The sequence below is a fragment of the Rattus norvegicus genome, chromosome 6, assembly GCF_021556685.1.
Source record: "Rattus norvegicus strain SHRSP/BbbUtx chromosome 6, alternate assembly SHRSP_T2T, whole genome shotgun sequence".
NCBI lineage: Eukaryota > Metazoa > Chordata > Mammalia > Rodentia > Muridae > Rattus > Rattus norvegicus.
Window position 1 is genome coordinate 27,222,534 of NC_141539.1, and position 20,791 is coordinate 27,243,324.

General features: G+C 40.0%; 1 protein-coding gene across 5 annotated transcripts; it reads right to left on the reverse strand.

Annotated features, from left to right (window-relative positions):
• Nucleotides 1-6,365: 6,365 nt before the first annotated feature.
• Yipf4 (Yip1 domain family, member 4) lies at nt 6,366-17,896 on the reverse strand. 5 transcript variants are annotated; one of them, XR_015621977.1, is made up of 6 exons: nt 17,607-17,896; nt 15,229-15,388; nt 13,158-13,329; nt 9,726-9,803; nt 7,598-8,141; nt 6,366-7,485 (listed from the first exon to the last, which is right to left on the reverse strand). XR_015621977.1 is itself a non-coding variant. In NM_001009712.1 (6 exon segments), coding segments are annotated over 6 exon segments (741 nt in total). In that variant the 5' UTR covers nt 17,686-17,884; the 3' UTR covers nt 6,366-7,246.
• Between the last annotated feature and the right edge of the window lie 2,895 nt (nt 17,897-20,791).

Here is a 20,791-nt window from a genome sequence, read left to right on the forward strand (position 1 = left end):
GAGTTAAATCCCCAACCCTGACACTTTTTTAAAAAAAGATTTTGTTTATTTTATATGTGAGTACACTATAGCTGTCTTCAGACACACCAGAAGAGGGCATCAGATACCATTACAGATGGTTGTGAGCCACCATGTGGTTCCTCAGAATTGAACTTGGGATATATGAAAGAGCAGTTGGAGCTCTTAACTGCTGAACCATCTCTCCAGCCCCAACCTCCTTTGTAGAATTGGACATTGGTTAGAATTCACCAGATAGTGTGTGTCTCCGTGGCATTCCTGAACAAGAGAACAGATAACATCCTAGCTACAGGACATTTCACAGTTACCGAACATTTCCAGAGATGCTTAATATTCTCCTGGAACCTAGTTGACCTTGGATGTCAAAGGAAGATTTTCTTTCTCTGACCATATGAGTATAGGCTTCCAAGTATGGTTACTAAACACCCAAATTAGTTGTGAGTCAGGTATTTGTTTTTAAATTTATTTTATTTTATGTTCATTGGTGTTTTGCTTACATGTATGCCTGTGAAGGTGCCAGAGGCCCTGGAATTGGAGCTAGACAGTTGTGAGCTGCCATGTGGGTGCCAAGAATTGAACCCCGGGTCCTCTGGAAGAATAGCCAGTTGTGCTCTTAACCACTGAGCCCCCTCTCTAGCCCCATCAGTCAAGTACTTTTAACTAACACATAATATTTAGATAAAGTTTGAGCAAACCACTTTTAAATAGACTTTGATTAGGCATGTGTTTTTGTTCTTGTAATTGTTACAAAGAACCGATTTAAGCATTCTCGTCAATGTATTAAACTCTGACCTTAGAAACTATAATTATATACACCATCTGTAAGTCTCATCTTGTATATACCTTAAATAACTTACTCAGGTCTTTATAACTTGCATAAGCTTTCTAGATTTCTTTTCTATTCTTCCAGCCATCTTAATTTTCATACATAAATCCTTTATTGAAAATAGTTCCATATTTTACCTTTCCTAAAGTTTATTTTACTGTTTTTTCTTTTCTTTCCTGAGACAAGGTTTCTCTGTGTAGTCTTGGTTGCCCTTACTCTGTAGACTAGTCTGGTCTCGAACTCACAGAAATCTGCCTGCCTCCTGAGTGCTGGAATTAAAAGGATGAACCACCACCACCCAGCTCAGTTTTATTCCCCCCCCCCTTTTTAAAAATAAATGTATTTTTCTTGGGTATTTTATGTATTTACATTTCAAATCTTATCTCCTTTCCCTGCTCTCCCATACCCCTTCTCCCCCTCCCCCTGCTTCTATAGGATGCTCCAACACCCACCCACTCCCACCTTAACGTCCTGGCATTCCCCTACATTGAGGGAATGAGCCTTCACAGGACCAAGGATTTTTCCTCCTATTGATGCTTGGACAATGCCATCCTCTGCTACATATGTAGCTGGAGCCATGAGTCCCTCCATGTGTACTCATTTGTTGGCGGTTTAGTCCCTGGGAGCTCTGGTGGGATCTGGTTGGTTGATATTGTTCTTCCTATGGGGTTGCAAACCCCTTCAGTCTTTTCTCTAACTCCTCCATTGGGGTCTCTGTACTCAGTCCAATGGTTGGCTGCAAGCACCCGCATCTGTATCAGTAGAGCTCTGGTAGAGCCTCTCAGAAGACATCCATATCAGGGTCCTGTCAGCAAGCACTTTCTTGGCATCAGGAATAGAGACTGGGTTTGGTGGCTGCATATGGGATGGATCCCCAGGTGGGGCAGTCTCTGGATGACCTTTTCCTCAGTCCCTGCTCCACTCTTTGTTTTTGTACTTCCTCCTATGAGTATTTTTGTTCTCCCTTCTAAGAAAGACTGAAGCAGCCACACTTTGGGCTTCCTTCTTCTTGAGGTTCATATGATCTGTGAATTTTTTCTTAGGTATTCCAAGCTTTTGGGCTAGTATCCACTTATCACTGAGTGAATACCATGTGTGTTCTTTTGTGACTGGGTTACCTCACTCAGGACATTTTCTAGTTCCATCCATTTGCCTAAGAATTTCATGTAGTCATCGTTTTTTGTTTTGTTTTGTTTTTTTGTTTTTTTTTTTCGGAGCTGAGAACCAAACCCAGGACCTTGCACTTACTAGGCAAGCACTCTACCACTGAGTTAAATCCCCAACCCCATAGTCATCGTTTTTAATAGCTGAGTAGTACTCCATTGTGTAAATGTACATTTTCTGTATCTATTCCTCTGTTAAAGGGCATCTGGGTTCTTTCCAGCAATCAAATTTTCAATATTTTCAACAATCAAATTTCACTTTCACCAAAGTTCACCACAGGGAATCTATGACTTTATTGGGTTTACTTACAGAGCTGATAGGAGTGTGGGTGACTGTTAAACAGCTGAACTACAAAATTTTCACCCAGTATGAATGCCTTCCCTCTCTCCCTAGACATCAGCCTAAATACTCTAGTTCCTCCCCTAAGATCTAGAGGCCACCATGTGTAATTAGAGCAAACAGCATACAAGTACCTGGAAGAAGTGGCTGAATACTCAGGTGAATGTCCAATGACCCTGCTGCCCCCCACACCCCATGAAGGAACATTAACAATCACTAAGGTGAACCACATGGTCTTTTTTTTTTTTTCCTTTCTTTTTTTCGGAGCTGGAGACTGAACCCAGGGCCTTGCACTTGCTAGGCAAGCACTCTACCACTGAGCTAAATCCCCAACCCCCACATGGTCTTTCATAAGCACACATTGTTGGTCTTATGAAGATGGAAGATATTTAGCTTATAGAATGGTGCTGTGCAACAGTATATAAAAGAAAGCTGAACCCAAGGTACATACATAGAATAATATAATAAAAACTAGTATTACCTGTATATATACTGTTAAATCATGGGGCTTTGTAAACTCCTGGATAAGGCTTTTCCCCGAGAGAGCTTCTGATTCAGGGCCAGCAAACACTCCAATGTTAACTTAATCCTCAACCCCTTCTAGGTAAATTTTATAAAAAGCAAAAGACAGTTCAAAAAATATGATTTGTATAGTCCAGAGAATGATGTATAAAAAACATGCTTTGGATTCAGAATGAGTGGAAATAGAGAAAAGCAGCATTACACAGTAGAACAATATCCTGTTGATGTTTATAATGTCCAGTAGAAATCAAGTAAGAAATTGAGATTTTTTTTTTTGTCATATGGAGGGTCCTCTCTAGCTTCTCCATGAACTGTGAACAGTCTTTGACATCATCACCACCACCACCATCATTTTAAATTTAGTGCCCGTCATCTAGAGAGTAAAGGATCCAGAAAACAGTAACATCTCAAATAATCTGAAAAAGGGACAGAAGGGATCAACCTGTTCTTTTCCTTAGGCCGTATCATTCTCACTGTAAAAATTAAAAAACGTAACATGATAATATCCAGGACTCAATGTGTTAGAAACAAAATCAAGAAACATGGAGTAGGGCTGGAGAGATGGCTCAGCGGTTAAGAGCACCTGACTGCTCTTCCAGAGGTCCCGAGTTCAATTCCCAGCAACCACATGGTGGCTCACAACCATCTGTAAAGAGATCCGATGCCCTCTTCTGGTGTGTCTGAAGACAGCTACAGTGTACTTATATATAATAAATGAATAAATCTTAAAAAAAAAGTTTAAAAGAAACATGGAGTAAAGGGAAAGAGAACTCCATCTCAGTAAGAGGCTTGAAGACACGAAGCAGAAATAAGGCTTGAAGACACTAAGATCTAAGACCCAGAGGAAGACACATCTCTAGTTTCCTGCAGAAAGAAGCAAGCTGATTTGTCTTCAGCTGTTGTAGCTGCCTGCTAGAAGTAGCTTGTAAAGCATCTGGTATTCTTTTGGGTCCTGGGTCCTGCTTGCAATCTGTGCTTTACCAGACTTGGTTCTGGGATGCTGCAAATTCACAGGAGTCTAGCCATTTCGAAGTGTCAGCTCCTTCTCATAGCTGGTTATGACTTAGAAATCAGCAAATATATCACACAAAACAATTGCCAATTCCTTTATTCTTAAAGATTTATTTATTATTTATTTATTTATTTATTTATTTATTTATTTATTTATTTATTTATTTTTTGGAGCTGGGGACCGAACCCAGGGCCTTGCGCTTCCTAGGTAAGCGCTCTGCCACTGAGCTAAATCCCCAGCCCCAGATTTATTATTTTTATTCATATGAATACACTGTAGCTATCTTCAACTGTCCACCAGAAGAGGGCATCAGATCCCATTATAGATGGTTGTGAGCCACCATGTGGTTGCTGGGAATTGAACTCAGGACCTCTGGAAGAGCAGTCAGTGTTCTTAACCCCTGAGCCATCTCTCCAGCCCTGCCAATTCTTCTTAAACCTACTATAAAGGTCTGGTATTACTTCCTTAGTCTGATATAAAAAATACATTGATCTTCAATATTAAGAAAACAAACCATGTAATTGGAGTTTCCAATTTCCATGATCTAACTAGGCATCTAGGGAGGTAAAAATCCAAACAGTGTGCATGTTCCTGAGGGCTCAGTGGTCACAGGAAGTTAATGCCATGTGGCATTAACCAAGATTGTGAAGAAGTCACATGTCCTTTGTCATGTTCATTACATCACTATCCAGATGGAACCATGTCATGTGCTAGCTCTTGATGTCTTGATGATGTCACTAGCCACAGTGTTAGGTAAGACAAAGTTCGTTCCATTTCGATGAGGTTACCAGTCAAGCTGGCAACAAACCACATGCTTACGTTTTGCTTGTGGTTAGTTCAGCCCAATGATAACATAAGCCCATCTATTACTAGGGCACAAGTCCCCAAGGGATCCAAGCATCTTAGACCAAGTTGGCATGGATATGGGAACATGCAGTGTATGTGACCTAGGCAGGTCGGCTTGAAACAGCAAAGCAAGCAAGAGGAAATAATTCTGTGCTGTCAGCACAGAGGTGAGCCTGTCTTACCATACAAATCCCAACTGTGAATGTCAAGCCACATGTCACCTGCATCGTTTTGACTTCCCTTCACTTCCAAAGCACAAGTTGTTGCCAGAAAAAGAATCCACAAGAGATCCACCGGTGAGGATGTTGCTCCTACAGCATATGAAAAGCTGGGAAGAATCTGACCTTGATACCATTTTATTCTACCAGAGTTTGGCACCAGACAGATCTGCGACCCTCTGTGTTGACTGGAATTTAAGACCTTTCAAATCACACACACACACACACACACACACCCCGTAACCTGTTTACTTACACATACACACTCACCCACAAATCTGTTTACACTTACACACACACACCCCCGAATCTGTTTCCTTTAAAAAACAAAACCAGGCAGAGGCAAACCCTTGACCTGATGAGCCTTATCACCGATCATATGCACTTACAAGTTTTTTTTTTTTAAATCAAATAATTTTTAAGTGGAATATTCCTAAAATATCCTACTGCAGCAATTAATAAGATTTTACAATTTGATCTTGACCCCAAAGTTTAGTTTCAGGGTCAACAGTAAGAGCACAACTAGGGATGCTAAATCTTTTTTTTTTTTTTTTTTTGGTTCTTTTTTTCAGAGCTGGGGACCGAACCCAGGGCCTTGTGCTTGCTAGGCAAGCGCTCTACCACTGAGCTAAATCCCCAGCCCCGGGATGCTAAATCTTTCAAGTTGGAAAACAAGAGCCTCATCTATAAAGTTCACATTCAACTGCACAAAAAATTTCAGGATTTTTAATAAGTTTATGCTTTTGTTTTGAGTCGCATTCGCAGCTATTCTTAGCCTTGTGTAGTTCACTGGATTTGTAGACTGGACATGTCTGAGAGTGAGGGGTGTGCTTAACCATTACAGGACTTGCCTGCCATGTGCACAGTACTAGGCTTGATCCAACACCACAAATGGAACAAGTAAGACACCCAAATAATCCATAAATACAAAGAGATGACCACAGGGACATGTGTACCTTCTGATGCTGCTTTTGCAGCTAAAGATATCTCTACACTACCATTCCATGTTCTCACCATTCCATGTTCTAAGTTTTATTTATTTAGGGCTTTTACCTGTTGGTTTTTTTTGTTGTTTGTTTGTTTGTTTGTTTGTTTTGGTAGATCTGTCTTGCCTAAGGAACACACACAGAAACAATGTCATACCATATCAGGAACAGAAGTTAACTTTTTTGGGCAATATCAGAAAGAATAATACAATAATTTGCTAACAGGGATTTGCTATTTTATAGTTACAGATAAAATAGTTTATCTACTTTACAAAGTAATATTAGAGATGTATACAGAATCCATGATTTACAAAAAACTTCTGTGATAAAATTTTCTTAATATTTCCCCTAGCAAAAACTGTAAATTTGTTAGAAAAAACTAATACTCGTTAAAGTATCAAGTAATATAGGACAAGGTATTGTAAAACAAAACACACAGCTGGAAAACATTTTATTTTCTACTTCATATAACATTGTTCAAGACCATATGACTTCAAAAGTCTCTTTCCTGTAACTTTTATGATTTAAAGGTACCACTTAAAAATATTTACTGATGCTATAAATATTATTTTTCCTATATATTAATGATTTTAATGAATGCCATACCCATTATATCTCTTGCTCCTTTGGTCAAAAAGAGAAACAGAAAACTTTAAAATCAAATGTCTAGACGTTCAAAACTGGTTTTTAAGAGAACATACACACAAACCGAATCTACACCAGCAACTATTAGTTAAAAAATTACACACAATTTACAAAGCAAATTTTAAGTTTTAAACAAAAAACAATGGCCAAATTAAAGAAAATTTAAGCATCAGATTTAGTATCTTAAATTTTAGGCTATCCAGAAATATAGTTTGTGAATAAGAATTACTTCATAAATATATATGTATAAATATAAATAGGTATCTAGAGGATATCTGTGGTGCCAGAGAAAATCCTTTAAAGAAAAAAATTGCACTTTTAGATTTTCAGGATGTTGTCAGATTTATCTTCAAGTGAAACACAGTTACCCATGCAGGTGCTTTTGGCACAAGTGTTCAGGTGAATATTGACACAATCTGAAAACACAACGCTTTTTATTTATTCGCGGAATATGAAGAACCAAACAGAATTCAGAATTCTGACCAAAAAAAAATCCCAGATAACTGCAATTACTTAAATACAAAAAATATTGTTTAAAAAGACTTTAAGCCTGCCTCTCTATCTGGAATGTATAAAATTTTACTAGTAATTTTTTTTCCAATCCCTTCAGCAAGAATTCCCAGCTTAATACAAATGTAACACCATCTTTTTGATTCATGTACAACTTGGATCACACCCCAGTATATAAGGACAAAAAATAAATGTACAGTAAAAAGATCGGATAAATGAGCAGAGGCTTTTTGGTCTTGAATTCTTCACCTACAAGTAATGAAGCAGCACTGTAGGCAGCCCAAAACACGCCAAATAGCTTTAAAACAAAAGAATAGGGCAGCATATTAGCAAATTAATCAGCATTTTGCGTATCAAAGGGAACATTTACAATATTTAAAAAAGTTATCTACCAACTTCCTTTTTTTTTTTTTTTTTTGGTTCTTTTTTTTTCGGAGCTGGGGACCGAACCCAGGGCCTTGCGCTTCCTAGGCAAGTGCTCTACCACTGAGCTAAATCCCCAACCCCCAACTTCCTTTTTTAAAAAAAAAAAAAAAAGTTCCTCTGTGTGGCCCTGGCTGTCCTGGAACCAGGTCTAGAGCTACAGACCTGGCTTCAAACTCAGATTCACCCGCCACTGCCTTCTAATCGCTGGGACTAAAGATGTGCGCCACTGTGGGCTGGTGCAAGTGACACATTTTAAGAATATTTAACCTTGCTCTGTTTCTTAACTTCTGTAATTAAAAAAGGAAAGAAACCTAATTATAATAGTCACCTGTAATCTCCCTCTAAAGAGACACTTGGAGTCGGGCATATTGGCACACACCTACCACTTGAATTCAAGGCAAGCCTGGACTGTAAGAGTCAAAATGTCTCAAAAGACAAACAAAAACTCACAAACAAAAACCAACAAACAAAAAAACAGCAGCAAACTAAAACACAATATACACCGTATAACTTACTTTTATAAGTGTAGACACCATTTCAAAAGATCCAACCACCAAAAGTATAGGGGCTATTACAATGAGAGGAAGTAATGAATATCCTATAACTCCAAGAACTTGGCCATATGCAACCTGTGAATTTTGAAAAATGAATTTAAGTATCATAGGAATCAGAATACTTATTTTAACCACTTTTCAATACCATGTTCTTTGTCTGACTGACACAAGCACCAGAACAAAGAAATCATAAAGTCTCATATCCCATGTACTTCAATCTATCATCTCATGTTACATATTCTGAGCCTTCTTACCACTATATTTTCAATATGCTCCAGTGTCCTGGTCCTGATACTCAAAACCCACACTGCCAGACCTTGTCTCTAGCTGCAGGATTGAGTCTAGCCATCTTCAATAAAGATCACTGCATTGAATACAGGTAACACACACACACACACACACACACACACACACACACACACACACACACACACACACAGAATAAAGTAACTTTTTGTTTGTTTTCTGAGACAGGGTTTCTCTGTGTATCCCTGGCTGTTGTGGAACTCACCTTGTAGACCAGGCTGGCCTCAAACTCCCAGAACTCCACCTGCTTCTTCTTCCCGGGTGATGGGATTAAAGGCAAGTGCCACATCTGGCAGAAGTAACGTTTTATAAATGACATAAATGTGTTGTTGCAAAATCCATTCAGAGGAATTTGTTTTTTAAACATTTCTTTTGTGTGCCTGAATGTTTTGTCTGCATGTATGATCTATGCCACACATGCATGCCTGGTGCCTGAGCAAGTGGCAAGTATCCATGTGATTGCTGGGAATTGAACCCAGTGCTTTGCAAGAAAAGTCTCTTAACCACTGAGCTAACTCTGCAGACCTCCGAGTAATTTTTAATGACCAGTTCATGTATAAAGACTAAATACTCTATTTTCAGCTGTCAACCCGTGTGAAACCTTGGTCTCTCCTTACAGTTTAACTAAAACTAGACATTATAAGGCACTGAATGAAGAAAAGCAGTCTGAAAGGCTGGCTTCTATGAAGCCATGTGTTAAGCTACTATTTAAAATTTCTGTTTTGGAAAGACAAGAGCCATCTTTAGCTAAAATGTACTATTTACACTTAAAATGTAGCCAGTTTGCTGACTTTAAGTAAGTATTTAGCTTTAAGTTTTTGGCTAAGAGTGGTGGCACATATTAGCAAGCCCAGTTCTTGAGCGATATAGACAAGAGGACCAAAAGCTAAAGCCCTCATCTATGAGATGTTCTCTCAAAAAATATCAAAAACCCAATCTACTCTCTAACAGGGCGAATACTGAGAAACACTGAAAAGTCTCTATGGCAATGGAGAACTGGCTAGAGACCAGTTGTCAACTCTATGCTTCTGTGAAGAGCATTATAGTGTGATAGGTAAGAAGGGATCTTTCCTCTCGTCTTCTTTCCTTATGTTTATAGAGTAGATTTAGTATCTGTATTGATCATCTGAAAGGACCTGGTATAACTTAAAGACAATCTGGGATTAAGACCCACTTATTATTGTTGCACATGCCTTTAGTCCCAGCACTCGAGAGAGGCAGAGTTCTGTGAGTTCAAGTCCATCTCATCCACACAGTGAGTTCCAGGCTAGCTAGGGCTACCTAACGAGTCTGCCTAGTAAACAGCATAAAAACTAACACTAAGAAAAATACTTTTTAAAATTAAGTACTTACTTCTCCACCAAGAACCCTAGCCAGTAAGAAAATTGTCAGTGAACCAAATATCCAAATGGTTATAATCCATGAGACCACCTTAAAGAGGAAAAAAAATCATTAATTAACAAATGAGTTTTGAGAAATTCAATTCTCTGCTATGTAAGATAGCTTAGCTGGCCCCATTTCAGGTCTGAACTTCTCTTAGTTCTCAAGTACATTTCCAAGTCTTACAGATGGGAACTGTAATACAGGCTAATACCCAAATGCAAGTTCAACAATTACTGCTTACAGAAACGTCAGTATTCCAAGATCACAATAAAAAAAATAACTTTAAAGAAGACAAAATGTTTACTCCTAGTCCTCTGGCTCATCATATCCTGCAAGCAAAAGTCATTCCCAAATAAGTTGTCAGTCTTCCTAAGAAGTCTTTAAAACTTATTTAAGATATGTGTATACATTTAACACTGTGTCCTGGGAAAGTCTGCAAACACTCCACTAGAAATAAAAACATACTGATTGCCTAGATCTTGGTTTCCTTTTCAATTTCAACAAATTCTTTTTTTTTTTTTTTTTTAAGATTTATTCATTTATTTTATGTATGAGTACACTGTAGCTGTCTTCAGATACACCAGAAGAGGGCATCGGATCTCTTTACAGATGGTTGTGAGCCACCATGTGGTTGCTGGGAATTGAACTCAGGACCTCTGGAAGAGCAGTCGGTGCTCTTAACCGCTGAGCCATCTCTCCAGCCCCTCAACAAATTCTTACACTGTAGTGCAGCCTGCCTTTAAATTTACTATGAAGATCAGGACAGCCTCACACTTACATCAGTCTTCATGCCTCAGCCTCCTACTACACCCAGCTTCTAGATTTTGGTTTCTAAATATTCCCTCACTAAAACTGACTCTTTTGAAGAATAATGACTGCTTCCAAGGCTAGAAGAAAGGGTATATTCAAAAAGTATGCAACATGGAGGTGGGAAATAGCGTTAAGTGGAATCCCATGACTCGCACAAAATGCTGGGTGAAGTGGCATACGCTTGTAATCCCAGCACTGGGGAATGGGGACAGAAGCTAGGCTAAATGGCAAATCTCAAGTCTAATTTTATACACTGGTTCAAAAAACAAAGTAGATGGTGTCCTGGTATTCACTTGTAAACACACAAATCCACACTCACCTTCACACACACATACACAAAGTAAAGGATATGTTCAAAGGTCATAGAAAACCCAAAGAAGCTCCCAATGGTTAAAGCTAGAATAATCTGAAGAACCCATACTGATGTAAATAACTGGATAATTAAGTAACAGGAAAGTAGGGTAGTTGTTCCTTAAAAAATATTTACTAATAAGCATAGATGAAGTGAAGGAAATAGGATAATCACCATTAAATGAATATAATAGTAATAATTGGGTTGAAAATTTATTAGACTTAAGTTTGATGAGAAACACAATATTTACATAATTGCAAATTATCTGTAGAACATATTAATGATTTAAAAAATAAGCAAAATTAGGGGCTTATAACTATCTTTTTTTAATTTATTAATTTTTATTTATGTGAGTACTTTACAGCTGTCTTCAGACACACCAGAAGAGGATATCAGATCTCATTACAGATGGTTGTGAGCCACCATGAGGTTGCTGCGAATTGAACTCAGGACCTCTGGAAGAGCAGTCAATGCTCTTAACCACTGAGCCATCTCTCCAGCCCCCATACCTGTATCTTAATACTCAAAAATCTGAGGCAGGAGGATCAAAAGATAAAGGCCTGCCTAGGCTATTGAGTAAGCCCCCCAAAAATAAAAACATAAAAATTGGGCTAGATATACCGTTCAGGGATAAAGCACAAGGCCTATATTTGTTTGCTTTCCTATGGCTGTGATAAAGACCATGTCCAAAAGGAACATGTTTGGGATTTTTGTTTTTTTGTTTTCTTCTTGCTTTCTTGAGACAAGGTCTCACCTGAGACTATGTATTTATTCTCAAGGGTTCTGGAACCAGCTATGTAGACCTGGCTGGCCTCCCAAGTGCTGAGATTAAAGGTGTGCACTACAACATCTGGCCTAATATCAATTGACAAGACAATTTAAAAGCACCCAAGAAACAGACCACGGTCTATCTGAGAGGGAGTTTCTAGACTGGATTAATGGATATGGAAACCTACCCTAAATATGAGTGGCATTATTCCATGAGCACTGGCTAAATGAAACGGAAGAGCAAGCCTTCCCATGATGTCATCCCCGCTTTGAAATGAGAGCCAGGATGAATACTTACTTCACTAAGCTGCTTTTGCTAGGTATTTAGTCACACAACGAAGTTAACTAGTAGAGGTTGAAAAGATGGCTGTCATCAAGAACACACATCACTTCCAGAAGACCCAAGTCCAAATTGCCAGCATTCACACTGGGCATGACTTCAACTGTAGAATTCAACGCCTCTGACTTTCCCAGTTACCAGCACACCATGCACATACCCACATATACATTCATTTTTTGAGATACAATTTTGTTTTTTGTTGAGATAGTAGACCAGACTGTGCTTCAACTCACAGAGATCCACCTGCTTCTGTGTCACACATATAACTAAAAATAGCAAAATGAATCATAAAAGAATTAATCAACAGTAATAGTGTTGTACATCTGTAATACCAGAACTTGGGAGATAGAGGCAGGCAGATCTCTGAGTTCGAGACCAGTCTGATCTATAGAACAAGTTCTAGGACAGCCAGGGCTACACAAAGAAACCCTATTTCAAAAAAACAAAAGCAAATAAACTTAATAAAATTTGAAAAATCTGGGGCTAGAGAGACAGTTTAGCAGTTAAGAGTATTGTTCTTGCAAGGGACCCAGGTTTGAGTCCTAGCATCCACAGGATGGCCAAACCAGACAAAGCTAGCTCCAGGCAATCCAAGGGCATGCACTTAGTGCACATACTTTCATGCAGACAAAACACACAAAGTAAAATGAATAAGTCTTGAAAAATGCAACAACTGGGCTGGAGAGAAGGCTCAGTGGTTAAGAGCACTGACTGCTCTTCCAGAGGTCCTGAGTTCAAATCCCAGCAACCACATGGTGACTCACAACCATCTGTAAAGAGATCAGATACCCTCTTCTGGTGTGTCTGAAGACAATGACAGTGTACTTATATATAATAAATAAATGTTTAAAAAAAAGTGCAAAAACTGAAAAAGAACTAGTCCAAGGTACTCCTTAATTAAATCATTATGAAACAATTTCAGGAATGAACAAATAAGAGTAAAATAGATAGGGCAAAATGTCTTAAATATAATGTGTTTTTATAGTAAATATATAATTACATTTTTTTAAGATCAGCCTGCCTCTGCCTTCTGAGCGCTGGGATGAAAAAGGTGCACCAGCACTGCCCACCAACCTAACGTTTAAGTCTCATAAAAAGATATAACGTCCATAATAAACTGAGGTATACTTACCCTAAACTGTCCATATAATGATATCATGGAGAAGAACAGAACAACAGCCAGTGGACCCCAAAAGTCAGGATTGTCTCTCACCACTTGTCTATTAAAACCAAGCGATGGCATTGGCATCAAAACACAGCGGATTTTGTAGTAAATATCCTTTAGGTCAATGTCCAATTCTTCCCTATAATTCAAAAATAAGGTCTTAAAACATGTAATTTTGAATAGTAAAACAGATTTAAAGGAACTTTAAACAAGACAGTATGATATCCATAGGTCAACATCTGTATTTCAGTACATGTTAGACTGAGTCCATGGTAAAAGGAATACCTCAACTTTAGAGATGTTAAGAGTCTCCCAATCTCGGGTTGCTGGTGCTTTGAAACTGTTAGTAGTATGGAATGAGACCAAAACTTCTGGGACCCGCCTCTCCCAGCACTGGGATGAAGGTGCGTGCTAGATTGCTACATTGCATGGAAATAATTAAACTTGAAACCTGAATTTCAGCCTAACTACTCAAGAATCTTGCTTTTAGATGACACTGATTATCTGGGATCAGAGCTCATGTGTTTGTGTGCATGAGTCTTGCCAAGTATCCTTGCTGGTCTGTCTCCAGAGTGTTGGGATTATAGGAGTGTGGCGGTAGAGTGGACCTTGTTGTTTTACAGATACATTTATTTACTGACATGTGAGTGTGTATCTGTCTGCATGAGTATTGCACAGCTCTGTGTGAGTCAAAGTGCCTGTGCACACTCAGCCTGTCCAGAGGAAGGGGTTGTGTTCTCTACTCCATCACTCTCCATGGATTCCTTTGGAGAGAGGACCTAGGTCTAGGTTTTCTGGGGGTAAACTCCTGATTCTCATGTTTCTATCTCTCAAATACTAAGATTACAAGCATATTAAAAGCCTGGCTTTCAGGGGCTGGGGATTTAGCTCAGTGGTAGAGCGCTTACCTAGGAAGCGCAAGGCCCTGGGTTCGGTCCCCAGCTCCGAAAAAAAAGAACCAAAAAAAAAAAAAAAAAGCCTGGTTTTCAGTTTTATGCATTTTAAAAGATTGTTTATGAGTGTTTTATCTTCATGTATGTCTGTGTAATACATGAGTGCCTGGTGCCCTCAGAAGAGGAATTTGGGAGCTGGAGAGATGGCTCAGCAGGTAAGAACACCAACTGCTCTTCCAGAGGTCCTGAGTTCAATTCCCAGCAACCACATGGTGGCTCACGACCATCTGTAATGGGATCTGGTGTCCTTTTCTGGTGTGTCTTCAGACAACTACAGTGTACTCATATACATTCAATATTTTTTTAAAAGAAGGAGGAATTTGGATCCCCTAAAACTGTCCTGTTGGTCCTGTGAATAATGCTCTTAACCACTATGCCACTTCTCCAGGCCCCATTTTAAAAATTCCTGACAACCACTGGGGCACACCTTTAATCCCAGTACTTGGAAGGCAGAGGTAGGCAGATCTCTGAGTGACAGCCAACCTGGTCTACAGAGTAAGTTCCAACCCTGACTTGGAAAAAAAAGAAAACGAACAAAATCCCTGCTATCCAGGTTAAAGAAACCTTTCATAATTGCTTCAGTTTGCTTTTTTCCTGAGACAGGGTTTCTCTGTGCAGCCTTGGCTCCTAGAACTCTCTGTAGACCAGGCTGACTTCAACCTTGCATAGATCCACCTGTTTTTGCCTTCTGAGTGCTGGGATTAAGGGCATGTACCTCAGCTGACCTATATTGCATCAGATTGTAAAAAGACTAGTAAAACTGAAAACTGCTGTTGTTAAAGACTTACTTGTGTGTGTGTTTCTCTAAGTGTGTGACGTCAGAGACAGTGTCAGACCCTGGGAGCTGGAGCTAAGGCAGCTGTATCCCTGATATGGTGTTAGACTACTCTCGAGTGCTGAGACAGCAGGGAGCACTCTAACTGCTGAGCCACCCCACTATTCCTTCCCAAAGCTCTCTATTTCATCTCTATTATTTTTCACCAAAAAAGCTAAGATTTTCCTCATCCGTCTTTAAAAATATCAAAAAACATAAGCATCCTACAGATTAGGTCTTAAAAACACAAATTACATATTCTTTCACATACAAAAGTGGCTTATTATCTTCAGGATCCTCATCTTCGACTTCCAAAAGCCAGCCGTAGCCTCTCTGTCTCAGAAATGTCGTTGCTGTAGATTCTTTGATGAAATCTCCACTTACACCGAGGTTTAATTTGACATCTGGAGCTGCTATAGAACCACTGAGATCTTAGAAGAGAAGACAAAACTGTAAACCAGGGTGAAATATGTAAATCTGAACCATATATATATATGTATATATATATATATAAAAATACATAATATATAAATATATATATTCAAGTAGCTATGATTTGCCAATCTCTGTGAATATTTGCTATTATAATCTTCAAATTTTATCAATAAAAATTTTTTAATCAATGATAAACATTGTACTACTTTTCATTTTACAGAAATGAATTTTAGAGAAAAACAAAACAAAGCAAAACAGAAGAGGTGAACAGCAAGCCAGATACAATGGAACATGCCTGTAATTCCAGCACTCAGGAGGCTAAGACATGTAGCCCAGGCTGACCCCAATTTCAATACTTAGACAAGAATGATGGTGAAGTTTGGACCTTCCTGCTCTACCTCCCAAATGCTAGGATGAATCACCATACCTACAATATTTATATACTGCTGGAGATTAGACTCAGAGCCTCCTGCCTAGTATCAAGTAAGCTACCCAGTCAGTTCTTTGTATAGCATTTATCAACCCACTGAAATTTTTACCTTGTTCTCATGAGTACATTATCCACAGGATACATTTTGTAAAATATCATATCCATAAAGTTTTCCTGAGACAAGGTCTCACCTTAGTCCATGCTAGTCCTTAACTGTTGCTAGTCCTCCAATCTCAGCCTACCAAGGGCAGTGCTTACAGACGTGATCCACCTTGCCTGGATTTCTCTGATCTAGTTAGGAATTACTTTTTTCTTCTCTTTTAGTCTTTTATGAAATTTTAAGCCAGTGCTTCTAAAATATTAATATGTTTATGACTTACTCAGGGACACTGATAAACTATAAACCCAGAGGAAGGGAGATTATTATACCTAGATGTGTGGCAGGTAATATTAATTCTGCTGGCCTATAGACATAAACCAGATACAAAATTATCTATTTGTCTGACATAAACTAAGGACATCCAGTTACTCTGGAGGCTCAGGAAAGAGCACATGTTCAAGGCAATATTGGGCTACATGCTGAGTTCATGGCCAGCCTGAGTGACTTAGTGAGACTGTCTCAGACTAAAATTTAAAATAGAAGCTGAGCTGTATGTGGTAGTCTATGCCTTTAATCCCTGAAGTAAGCTCCCTTGTCTACATAGAGTTCTAAGCCAATCAGAGTGACAGAGTGAAACCCTGTCTCACTGTTAAAAAGAAAAAGAAAAAAATACAAAAAGCAAAAAAGAATAAAAAAATTAAGGAAGAAACAAATCACATTTATAGAAATCAGATTTCTGAGAAAATTTACGATTATCTCTATAAACTGAAGTTTCTTTTCTTTCTACTTTGTTGAGACAGAGTTTCAATATGTAATCCTGTCGAGCAGAGAACTTGTAATGTAGTCCAAGCTGGCCTTTAATTCAGGTATCTCTCTGCCTTCCAAGTACTGGGATCCAAGGGGTTCACCACCAGATATGCCCTGGCCTCTTGAACTGTTCTACAGCGCAATCAACTTTTTTATATTGGGCAGTTAAATCTGGTCCCTGGGAAGTAAATAAAATTAAATAAAAGCCAAAACACTAGCAGATGGAAAAGTCGGGATACAAGGACTTGAACTAAGGGGTGGGGGATGGGGATCCCGTGCAGCAGAAAAATCTTTTTTTTTCCCCTTCTGCTCTTTTGAGCAAGAACAATTGCCTGCTCAAAACTATACAAGCCAAGTCTGTAGAGGCTGCTGGGGACACTGCATTGAATTCCTGAAGTTTCAAATGCTCCTCCTAAATCCAGTTTTCTGAATATTGTGGTCAAACACTACAAACTGTGTGGACACAGGGATCTAGGCAAGAAATCAAATTCAATTAAAAAAAAAAAAAACAACAAAAAAACAGGTCTCCTTTGAAGGAAGTTCCTCTTAACCTGCCAAAAAGTAACCTCGGTGGGGTAAAAGGTTTTCCTATTAATAGCAGACCAACACAGCTCCACTTTGTTCTCACTTAGATCCCTCTCTCTTTTGAATAACTGCGGAGCGGAGCACTTCAGAAACCTTACACAGATCAGCGGGTTCACTTGTGAACCAGCCACACGGGGACCCAGCCCGCAGCCTGGGTGGTGAGGCCCAACGCAGAGTCCGCACCCCGCACCCTCCCTAGTCACCCGAGGCCTCCGGAAAGGCCTAGGGATCACAGGGGCGGAGTCCCCACTCTGCCACCCCCGCCCCGAAGCCCTGTCAGCCTCGGCCTCACCTTCTGCGTCCGCCGAAGAGACAAAGGTGAAGTCCCCGTTGGCAGGCGCATAGGCCGGGGGCGGGCCCGGAGGCTGCATTCCGCTGGCCTCGGAGCCCGCGAAGGTGCTGGGGAGCGGCTGGGCCCGGGCCTCGGGGACGACCTGCTAAGGGGCGGCCTGCGAGCCAGGAGGCGCTGGCTGGGGCGAGGGTGGAGACGCGCGAGCCAGTCCACCCTGCTGCTCCTAACGAGGTCGCACCAGAGCCCAGCCGGTGGCGAGCACCCAAGCACCACGACGCCGGCGCCCTGACAGGACCATAACAGTGACAGCGCCTCCTGGATTGGCTGTTTGTAATCTGCTCAACTATTGGCTCCCGTGAGAAGGTTCTGATTGGCTGTTTCTGTTGTTGATTCCGGAAACCACCCGAGCACCGGAAATGACCTCCGAAATCTCCGTCCCGCCCTCATCAGCTGTTTATTTAAATAGTTCACACTATTTACCTGTTTCAATTTTTATAAACATATCTTCTTCGTTGTTTAGCAGAATTTGAGAAGTTAGTCGTTTGATGGCTCATACTTGTATCCTGGAACTCCTAGAGGCTGAGGCGAGAGAATTGTTGCGACTTCGAGCGCAGCATTGGCTAAAGAGTGAGGCCCCGCCTCAAAGCAAGAAAACCAAAAAAAAAACAAAAAAAAAACAAAAAAACAAAAAAAAAAAACTACTTAAGTTTCAAGACTTTACCCCCCCCCCCATTTCTGATCACAAGATTCTGCCACCTTTACTCATTAATTGTATAGAATGTTTATGATTGCAAAATAAAGAGGCAGGACTGGAGAATGGTCATTGTAACGCAGTAAATTTCCACCTATACATTAAGTGTACTCTGGCCGAATTCTTTTATAAAGAAGTCAACAGTCCGGAAAGGATAAATTCGGGCTTCTTGCCCGGTGCTGATTTCATCTGTTCCCTGATAAACTACTCAAAGTTTACAAACTCATCTACGTTTTTTAGTTTTAAAGGCTGGTTGAGTGCTTGAGTGTATGTGTGCAGATGCCTGGAGAAACCACAAGAGGGCTTCAGATCCCCCCCAGAAATGTAGTTCCAGCAGATGTGAGCCACCCTATGCAGGTACTGGGAACCCAAGTCTGTATGAGAGCAACTAGAGCTTTTAACCTCGAGACATCTTCCCAGTCACTCCTCTATGATTATTATCTTAAATTTTGCTTTTCGCTATTTTTGTGTGTGTGTATATATGTATGTATGTGTGTGTGTGTGTGTATGTATGTATGTATGTATGTATGTATGTATGTATGTATGTATGTTGGTAAACTGAGAACCACCCACATTCTTGAACCTAGTGCTCCCCTAACCCAGCTTCAGTAACAGCGCCAGCAGCCAAGTCATCACCAGCGGCCAAATTTGATGTCTTTCCACTGTTGCCACAGGCCAAGTAGTCTCCCTGTGTACATGCGCTATACTATTTATAAAGCCCAATCCTTCACAACTTACACTTTGCATCCCCACTCAGAGGTAGTCTTTTGTATAACTACCCTCCAATAAATCTCTCCAATGAGGTTTTTTGCATGGTGTTATTTTATGGTATCCCTTTGCCCTCTGATCACTGCAAAACTATACACGTGAGTGCAGGTTCCTCTGGAGGCCAGAAGAGAGTGTTTGGGCCCCTGGAAATGGAGTCACAAGCAGCTGTGAACCTCCTCACCAAGGGTGTTGGGAACAGAATTCAGAGCTTCTGCAAGAGCAGTATGGACTCTTAATAGCTGAAACATCTCTTCAGCCCCTACCTGTTTTTATATGCTCAAATAAATATAGTTTAATATTCAAACTACATAAAAGTGGCTTCCAATTTTGGGTGCTCTGAGAATATATTGTAAAATGACATGAATGATGCACGATGAATCCATAATGGAGCAAAAGAAAGGCTTATCCTCTAATATCCGGAAAGGAATTTAGGGACATTTCCTTATGTTGGTTCATAAAGGATGGATGGAAATTTAAAAGAAATTTGTAAAGATGTATGTGTTGTGATTTCCCGGACTTGGGAAACCAGAAGTCATGAAGGTTCTATGAGGGAAAAAAATGGCGCAGAGAAAATCACATAAATATGGAAAAAAATAACTATGAAGGACCAAGCATGTGGAGAGCATCTTTATTCCCAGCACCTGAGAGACAGACCTCTGTAAATTCAAGGCCAGCCTGGTCTCCATGGAGGGTTCAGGCCAGCTAAAGACAGTAAAATCCTGTTGAAGGAGAGGGAGAGGTTCGGGAGGGGATATAGATTTTTCAGAAGAGTTTAAGTTATTTTCTTCCAAGACAAGGGAGTGATGTAACCAGGTATACCTCTTTGAACTGTTCCTTAAACTATACATATTGGGAAAGATGAAGATTTTCATAGATATGTTTTATAATTTTTTAAAAGGATCTCATCATGTAATTCTGGCTGACTTGTAATTTTCTATAGAGCCAGGGTTACCTGGAACTCACATAGATTCACCTGCTTCTGTCTCCCCAAGATACACACACACACACACACACACACACACACACACACACACACACAATTCTTTTACTAAGTTTAGAACTCTAGAAATGAAGAAGTAAATATGAGAGACATTAAGGTTAGAAATCCAACAGAATTACTGATAAACTGCAAGTTACTAAGAGTGAAAAATCGCAAGGAGCTGGAATATATCTGTCTCTGTTTCTTCCTTCCTTCTTTCCTTCTTTTCTTCCTTCCTTCCTTTTTCCCCCCATAGGGCTGCTCTGTATAGCCCTGGATGTCCTGGAACTTACTCTATAAACCAGGTTGGCCTTGAACTCATAGAGTTTGACCTGCTTCTGCTTCCTGAGTGCTGGGATTAAAGGTGTGCAACACTGCCCAGCAAGTAGTTTTTTTTCTCTTCAGGCTGGCCAAGGTCCAAGGTTGACCTTGAACTTCTGATCTTCCTATCTGTGCCTTTCCAATGATAGCATTAGAGGTCAGTGCCATCAAGTCTGTTTTCTGCAGTGCTGTGGACCAAACTCTGTGTTTACTAAATGCTACCCAGGCACTGTACCAACCGACTACACCCTCATTCCACTTCATGTTTCTTTCTTGGGTGTTAGAAAATGCTATTGAGGGGTTGGGGATTTAGCTCAGTGGTAGAGCGCTTGCCTAGGAAGCGCAAGGCCCTGGGTTCGGTCCCCA